Source organism: Dendrobates tinctorius, unplaced genomic scaffold, assembly GCF_039654945.1.
Source record: "Dendrobates tinctorius isolate UK_male_01 unplaced genomic scaffold, ASM3965494v1 ptg000059l, whole genome shotgun sequence".
In the NCBI taxonomy this organism is placed as follows: Eukaryota; Metazoa; Chordata; class Amphibia; order Anura; family Dendrobatidae; genus Dendrobates; species Dendrobates tinctorius.
In genome coordinates, this window is record NW_027361727.1 from 16,990,466 (window position 1) to 16,999,243 (window position 8,778).

Sequence of the window (8,778 nt, forward strand, 5' to 3'; positions counted from 1 at the left end):
AAGGCCTCGTGCACACCCTGAGTATTTGGTGAGTTTTTACCTCAGTATTTATAAGGCCTCGTGCACATGCTGAGTATTTGGTGAGTTTTTACCTCAGTATTTATAAGGCCTCGTGCACATGCTTAGTATTTGGTGAGTTTTTACCTCAGTATTTGTAAGGCCTCGTGCACACGTGTATTTGCTAAATTTTTTACCTAAGTATTTAACCCATTCCTGCCCCTTGATGCACTATATGCTTCATGAAAACTAGTGACTTCCCGACCCTGTCACATGACCGAGGGGCCCACAGAGTCTGAACAGCCCGGGGCCCTGGCTACCCTTTATTCACCCCTGACTAGGAGTCATGAATGCTTCCAGGGGTGATCCCCATTATGTCCCCATGTCATTTCAGCAGTGTTTCCATCATTTTCTGATGTTTTTAGACCTTAAAAGGACCCCCGGGGAGGGTCGTGGTAAAAGTTCTTGGGTCTCCCATAGACTTACCTTGGGCTCGTTGTTCTGTCTGCGTAACCAATTATTCCAATTTGCTTGACCCGAGCAACAAGCACCCAAGCATTTTAGTGCTCGCTCATCACTAGCCGGGAGCGGTCTGTGACAGCTCCTGGCACTTAGTGCCGGGTGTCAGCTGTGAGAATCAGCTGAAACCCAGCCACCATCAGCTGCACATCACCTGTGTGCGTGGCCAATCACGATGACATACTGTCCCGTCGATGGTCAGACAAGCCCAGGGCACATGGACGGGATAGTATGTCAGATTTCAGAGAGAGGTTAAAGACTATTTAATAGAGATGAGACAATTCAACTCATATTCTGCAAAAATTCGCATTCACCAGAATACAGATTTCTTTTTCAATTTTCTACTTGTAAATTGAGCAATATGGCAACATCCACCGTTTTGTTGAACCATAGAGGGCAAAAGTTTATTTTGCCATCTCTTGTTGTAACCATCTTCTGTCTATTTCACCCTGGGTTGGGACATCCAGCTCTATGAGACCTCTGTGAGCCATACCATTACAGTGTCAATTGCCAGTGGCATGCCTTCTCAGAGACAATAACTAGACCTTGGGTGATGCAAGTCATAACATTCTTATGTCATTCTTATGTCATCATGTGCATCAAGATGGTAACATATACAGTGATGTTAAAGTCCTGGTCAAGCTGGAAGAATCATCCCCCATTATAAAACAGGCCAAAGATGATGTGCACAATTAAAGAGGAACATTAAATTTGTATTAGATAAGTTTGTCAGAAAACACAAATATAAGCTGCCATGTGTTTAACTACTACATAAAATATTCCCACCTCACATTATTGTATATACTCTGATGTATTGTAAAGATTCATAGAAGCTCAGATACACTGTTACATATTTTTTACTGACTTCTTTATTAACTTCATTCAAGGTGGGTAATGTAAAAGTTCCAATGGAAGTCAGATGGCAATAGTTTTAAAAATTGCCCCAATAATAATGATGATGAGGGGCACTTGACTCACGAAGAGTGGACCTTCAGCACTCAGGAGAGGAAAAACCTCCAGTGGAGGAAACCTCTAGGGAACCATGGCTGAAAGGCTGCCCTTCCCTTAGGCTGTAGATGTTCATTGATGAGAACAGAGACCGAGCCCGGAATCTGCCTCATTGTGCAGCAGGTAATTGTGAGATTATGATTATATCCAGCTGCAGAAAGCTCATGAAATGTTTTATCCACTCATGAGAACAGAGACCGAGCCCGGAATCTGTCTTGTACGCAGCAAGTATCTAACTTTATCTGTAAGTGTGTCTAGCTGCGGAATGTCCAGTAAATATATCCAGTGGTAGAGAACAGAGACTGAGACTGGAATCTGCCTCATTGTGCAGTAGGAACCTACTAGTTCAGTGAGTGCGTCTAGCTGCAGAAAGTCCAGAAATGTCATATCCAATGGTGGAGAACAGAGACCGAGCCCGGAATCTGCCTCGTTGTGCAGTAGGAACCCACTAGTTCAGTGAGTGCGTCTAGCTGCGGAAAGTCCAGTAGTGTCATATCCAGTGGTGGAGAACAGAGACCGAGCCCGGAATCTGCCTCGTTGTGCAGTAGGAAACCCACTTGTTCAGTGAGTGCACCTAGCTGCGGAAAGTCCAGTAATGTCATATCCAGTGGTGGAGAACAGAGACCGAGCCCGGAATCTGCCTCTTTTTGCTGATGTAAAGTTGTTGTCTCCAGCTGGATCCCATGTTCATTGTGGGTTCACAGCGAGACCCTGCTCTGCCTCACCTGCAATATAAATGTCACAAAATTAGCAAAACAGTAAAGATTAATATATGTACAAACAGACAGATTATAATGAGAGGGGCAACAAAAGATGTTTACATGTCATCCATTATCTATAGATTATAATACAGTACTATGTAATACATAATGGGTAATATTTAATGTCTTTGTTCAGTTATGTTCTACATCCTATCAGTGCTGTGATATGAATAGCACCCTGCCTATTATTTTTGGATCTTCTATGTTTAGATTACAGCTTAGTAGCAATCCCTCCCTCGTGGTATATATACAGCACTGCACCTCGTTCCTATAACCCCTTGAAAAAGCTGTGATTGAAGGTGGAACACGTGTCAGGATTAAGTGGTGGAGTGGCAGTTTTGGTACTATGTACTTAGTACTGACTTGAGTTTTTATTATTGGTTTTCTGTATTACTAAGGCTTAGCATTTGTACAAGTACTTGCTTATCGCATCTGGTAGTACTTTTGATATTGAGCACTTTTTATTCTGCCATCAGCTCTTTTGATTTTTTACATTTGCACTTTAAGTCAGTATTGCTATGTATAAAATGTGATCATGACTAAATATTCATATGTTTGTTTTTGCCATGACCACCCACTCTAGTTTGTGTTTTTTATTTATAGCTGTATACTCATCCAATATTGTTATGTATTATGCATTGTGATTTATTAAAGATGATTTATATTATTATTTATCATATTCGTGATTTGAGAATGACAACACCCATTCTACTGTAGTCCAGCAAATCTTGGCTCATAGAATGATGATTTAGCTTGCATAAAGAAAAGTAACTCATCGACATCTAGGTCATTAGTGCCCAATTACTAATTATTTAGCCTATTGCCTGTTAATACTAATACATAACATAGATCATAAAACATATTTATGAAGCTCTAAAACCTTACATTTGGTTTTTGTTGGCATAGGCCAGAAGTTCCTGAAAAACAAACTTCACAACGACTTTATATTGCTCTACATCTTTGTCCAGGCCAAGATGTTTCTCAAAATTTTGAGGAGGCGGAGGAGTAGACGGAGGAGGATTCAGAGGAGGAGGCGAAATAAGTTCTCTGCCCTCTTGTTTTGTAAATGATAGTGTATAAAAAATGAGTTGTTCATTAATGGACATTGATTCTTCTCTGTTGGTCTGAGACTGAGGGCGAGGAAATTTTAAGAAATTGCTTGAACTGCTGTTCAATAATATATTGGTTAAAATGGCAGATTTTTAATGTATGCAAGTTGTGGAGATTAAAACAGATTATATTTATGGTAGTAAGCATTCTTCTTATCAAGATGAAGGAAAAAAGGAACTTACTGTCCGAGGCGGCGACCAGTCTAATCTGGCATGTTGATGATTACATGATCGGAGCGAGGCGTAGAGATGTTGATGTTTTTGAGGACATCTCTGTTTTCGGCAGTGGGTCCATGAGCAGCTTTGTCATTTACAATATTTCTATTATCCAAATGTTGTCCTGTAAGGTGTAACATTCAAATTAACATTACTAAAATAAAAGCTTCTGTGTTTGTTAAAGAATATCAACATTTTACAGGTTTTATAATGGCTAAATTATAAAGTATGAAAACAGAAGGATCAAGCAACCAGTTATCGCCTTTTAGAGATTTTTTATTAGGCTGCTGTTTTTCTATTAAACATATGTTAGAAAAGCCTGATAACTTACTGTCAGAGACGAAGATCACGTCCTCATCTGGGTCCTTATTGATCTTTACATATCCGGGACCAGAAATAGAAATTTTGTTGTTTCCAAGGACATTTTTGTTTTCGGCATTGGGTCCAATAATTATTCCATCCCATTTTTCTCCTGTAAGGTGTAACATTGAAATTAACATTTTTACTATCAAAGCTTCTAAGTTTGATAATCAATATTAAAGGCAATCTGTCAGCAGGCTTTTGCTATGTAAGCTGGAGACAGCCTGCTGTAGGGGTGAAAATACAGATTTCTATGCTGCCTCCCTTATCAAGCTCCATCCTGTTTTTCTTTAATGGTTGCTTTAGCACCAGGAGCTTAGTATTGCTGTGACTCTGATTGTGTGAGAATGGCTGCACCCAGTAATCCAAGTTATACATTGTTGGATTCAGCTTCTCTTTGCTTACATCAGGCTGCTCTCAGATGAGGTAGCAGAAACCTGGTGACAGGTTATAACCGCTAAATTGTAAAGTATGAGAATAGAAGGATCAAACAACCAGCTATCAACTGTTAGAGATTTTTTTATTAGACTGTTTTTTTTCTATTAAACATATGTTACAAAAGCCTAGAACTTACTGTCAGAGGAGATGACCACATCCTCATCTAGGTCGATACTGATAATTATATAACTGGGGTCAGACTTAGAGATGTTTTTTTTTTTAAATAACTCTCTTTTCAGCCATGGGTCCAGAGTTGGAGAAAATCCCCAATTATAATAAATTTGTAATTGTTCCCCACAAAAGTACTGATGAAATCACAGATATGGAAATAAGAGACGCACGTGACTTTTTTTTCTCTTACACAATATTGATCCCCAATGACATCACAATTGTGACCTCATGGCAGGGAGCATCGTATATCCACACAAGTGATGTCACGATGGACCAGAGATACCTGTAGCCACTAAAGATAAAGCAGCTTCATCCATTTTTATGTGTTTCTTAATACTACTAGTTTTGTCTCTAGATCACTGATCACTGATTACACAGGATTCAGGGTCATACTGGCCCACTGGAGAACCGGAGGATTCTCTGGTGGGCCCAGGCAGTGACACCTGCTGGCATATTGGCCAGCAGCTACCTAGGCCCCCACTGCTCCAGGGGCCCCCAGCCAGTGGCTATGGGGCCCCTGAGTGATGAGGGGTCGGCCCTGTGCCTGCGGAGTAGCAGCTGGAGACAGGAACCTGTCCCTGCTGCTAAAGAGAAATGAATATTCACTCCTCCCCACGCCCCCATGGGCGTGGAAAGGAGTGAATACCATTTTACTTTAATAGCAGGCAGCGTTAGCCGCAGGCTGCAGCTAACACTGCCCACATGTAAAGCCCTACCACCACTGATCCACGCTCTCATTCTCACACACAAAGCAGCGCACCGCACTGCACCACATACACACACGCACGCAGATATACAGCACACTCACCTCTCCGCAAGTTCCACACACATCCCGGCATCCTGCTTCCTGCCTGGCGCTTCCTGTCTAAGACAATGCAGCTGACATCATTCAGCGTGCGGCTGTTTCAGACAGAAAGCTGCCAGCGAGGAAGCGGCTGCCGGAATGTGCTGTGGCGATCTTGCGGAGAGGTGAGTGTGCTCTGTATCTGTCTGCGTGCATGCGTGTGTGTTTGTGTGTATACGGTGCGGTGCTTTTGTGTGTGAGTGTGAGAGAGTGATGTGGTGCTGTGTGTGTGTGAGTGAGAGAGAGTGGTGCTGTGTGTGTATTGGAGATGTGTGTATTGGAGATTGGCAATGATAGGATGGTGGGGAAGGATTATGGGGTGGTGGGAAAGGAGGCAATGATGGGGTGGTGGGGAGAAGGCAATGATGGTGGTGGGGGGAGGCAATGATGGAGGTGTTGCATTACACAGTGTGGCCTTTATATCAGCAGGTCCCGTGGTGCTGACTTCCCCTTTAAGTCCTTTACCATATATAAGTGGTCACACTCTGTTCCACATATAAGCTCATTGGGGTAATCAATATAAATCCTACACTGCCAAGAGATCCCGCTATAACGACCTCACACAGCCATTAGTCTCTTTTCACCCATATTCTAAAAAAATATATAGCTAAAAGTATCATAGTCTATTAAAAAATATTAGAAAATCAAATAGTTTTTTGTCTGGCGGACATGCGTAGGGCATCATGAAGATGAGTGTGATCAAAGGAAAAAGGCTGACAATACAGTACAGTATAGAAATAGGGGGACCAAACCACAAGTTACCTCTGTGTACTGGGGGTAATCACCTACCCGCTTCTTTCAGAGACTATTTATATTAGGTAGATGGTTTCTGTTAGAAAAAAATCCTAAAAACATGAAAACTTACTGTTAGTGGTGATGATCAAATTCTCATCTGGCTTTTTATCGATGACCATATAAAGAGGGCCAGATGAAGAGTTATTGGTGTTTCTAAGAGCATTACTCTTTTCGGCCATTAGTCCTTGAGGAGCATCGTCATTGTCGTTTGAGTTGTCATTCTCTTGTTCTTCTGTAACATAGAACATTGACATCAGCATCATTAAAATAAAAGCTTCTATATGTTCGTTACAAATATTAAAATGACAAAGGTATTATAATCTCTAAATGGTACAATTAATTACGAAAAATAGAATGGCCAATTCCTCCGAGTATCATTCATGTACGACACTGGCGGACACAAACCACAAAGGGCCCCTGTGCAAGAATAGTATAAAGGCCCTTTACAGTCCAATAGCTCATCATAATGCAAAATGTCTCCTACTTTGTAGGTGGAAATGGGCCCCCTTACCTCTTGGGCCCCTGTGGTTGCATCAATAATATGTCTGCCCCTGATGTATGGGGTTAGTCACCGACATGTTCCTTTTAGAGATTTTTTTTTACTAGGAAGTTTTTTTTCTGCTAAACATGATGAAAATCTGAGAACTTACTGTCGGAGGAGACGATCACATCCTCATCTGGGTTTCTATTGCTGACGACATCTCCAGGGCCAGAAGAAGAGTCATCGTTGTTTTTGACGACATCTGTCTCTGTGGCCATCAGTCCATCAGGAGCATCATCATCATCATCATCTGCATCATCTGTAACACAGAACATTGACATTAGCATTGATAAAATAAAAGCTTCTATATGTTTGCTACGAATATTAAAATTTATCCAGGTATCATAATCTCTAAATGGTACGATTAATTATGAAAACAGACAGACTGATCCCTCGGAGTAATATTTCATGTATGGGGTTAGTCACCGACATGTTCCTTTTAGAGATTTTTTTTACTAGGAAATTTTTTTTTCAGCTAAACATATGATGAAAACCTGAGAACTTACTGTTAGAGGAGACGATCACATCCTCATCTGGGTTTCTATTGCTGACGACATTTCCAGGGCCAGAAGAAGAGTCATCGTTGTTTTTGACGACATCTGTCTCTGTGGCCATCAGTCCATCAGGAGCATCATCATCATCATCATCTGCATCATCTGTAACACAGAACATTGACATTAGCATTGATAAAATAAAAGCTTCTATATGTTTGCTACGAATATTAAAATTTATACAGGTATCATAATCTCTAAATGGTACAATTAATTATGAAAACAGACAGACTGATCCCTCGGAGTAATATTTTATGTATGGGGTTAGTCACCGACATGTTCCTTTTAGAGATTTTTTTTTACTAGGAAGTTTTTTTTTCTGCTAAACATGATGAAAATTTGAGAACTTACTGTCGGAGGAGACGATCACATCCTCATCTGGGTTTCTATTGCTGACGACATCTCCAGGGCCAGAAGAAGAGTCATCGTTGTTTTTGACGACATCTGTCTCTGTGGCCATCAGTCCATCAGGAGCATCATCATCATCATCTGCATCATCTGTAACACAGAACATTGACATTAGCATTGATAAAATAAAAGCTTCTATATGTTTGCTACGAATATTAAAATTTATACAGGTATCATAATCTCTAAATGGTACGATTAATTATGAAAACAGACAGACTGATCCCTCGGAGTAATATTTTATGTATGGGGTTAGTCACCGACATGTTCCTTTTAGAGATTTTTTTTTACTAGGAAGTTTTTTTTTCTGCTAAACATGATGAAAATTTGAGAACTTACTGTCGGAGGAGACGATCACATCCTCATCTGGGTTTCTATTGCTGACGACATTTCCAGGGCCAGAAGAAGAGTCATCGTTGTTTTTGACGACATCTGTCTCTGTGGCCATCAGTCCATCAGGAGCATCATCATCATCATCATCATCATCTGCATCATCTGTAACACAGAACATTGACATTAGCATTGATAAAATAAAAGCTTCTATATGTTTGTTACGAATATTAAAATGTATACAGGTATCATAATCTCTAAATGGTACGATTAATTATGAAAACAGACAGACTGATCCCTCGGAGTAATATTTTATGTATGGGATTAGTCACCGACATGTTCCTTTTAGAGATTTTTTTTACTAGGAAGTTTTTTTTTCTGCTAAACATATGATGAAAACCTGAGAACTTACTGTCGGAGGAGACGATCACATCCTCATCTGGGTTTCCATTGCTGACGACATTTCCAGGGCCAGAAGAATAGTCATCGTTGTTTTTGACGACATCTGTCTCTGTGGCCATCAGTCCATCAGGAGCATCATCATCATCATCTGCATCATCTGTAACACAGAACATTGACATTAGCATTGATAAAATAAAAGCTTCTATATGTTTGCTACGAATATTAAAATTTATCCAGGTATCATAATCTCTAAATGGTACGATTAATTATGAAAACAGACAGACTGATCCCTCGGAGTAATATTTTATGTATGGGGTTAGTCACCGACATG

General features: G+C 40.5%; 1 protein-coding gene across 1 annotated transcript; it reads right to left on the bottom strand.

Moving 5' to 3' along the window:
• Positions 1-1,367: 1,367 nt before the first annotated feature.
• Positions 1,368-8,257, bottom strand: LOC141092379 (uncharacterized). Its single transcript, XM_073578485.1, has 8 exons — positions 8,055-8,257; positions 7,662-7,808; positions 7,266-7,415; positions 6,869-7,018; positions 6,289-6,450; positions 3,942-4,082; positions 3,578-3,734; positions 1,368-2,249 (listed from the first exon to the last, which is right to left on the bottom strand). The coding sequence occupies exons 1-7, from the start codon at positions 8,236-8,238 to the stop codon at positions 3,598-3,600; spliced, it is 1,071 nt and encodes a 356-aa protein (XP_073434586.1). The 5' UTR covers positions 8,239-8,257; the 3' UTR covers positions 1,368-2,249; positions 3,578-3,597.
• Positions 8,258-8,778: the final 521 nt, after the last annotated feature.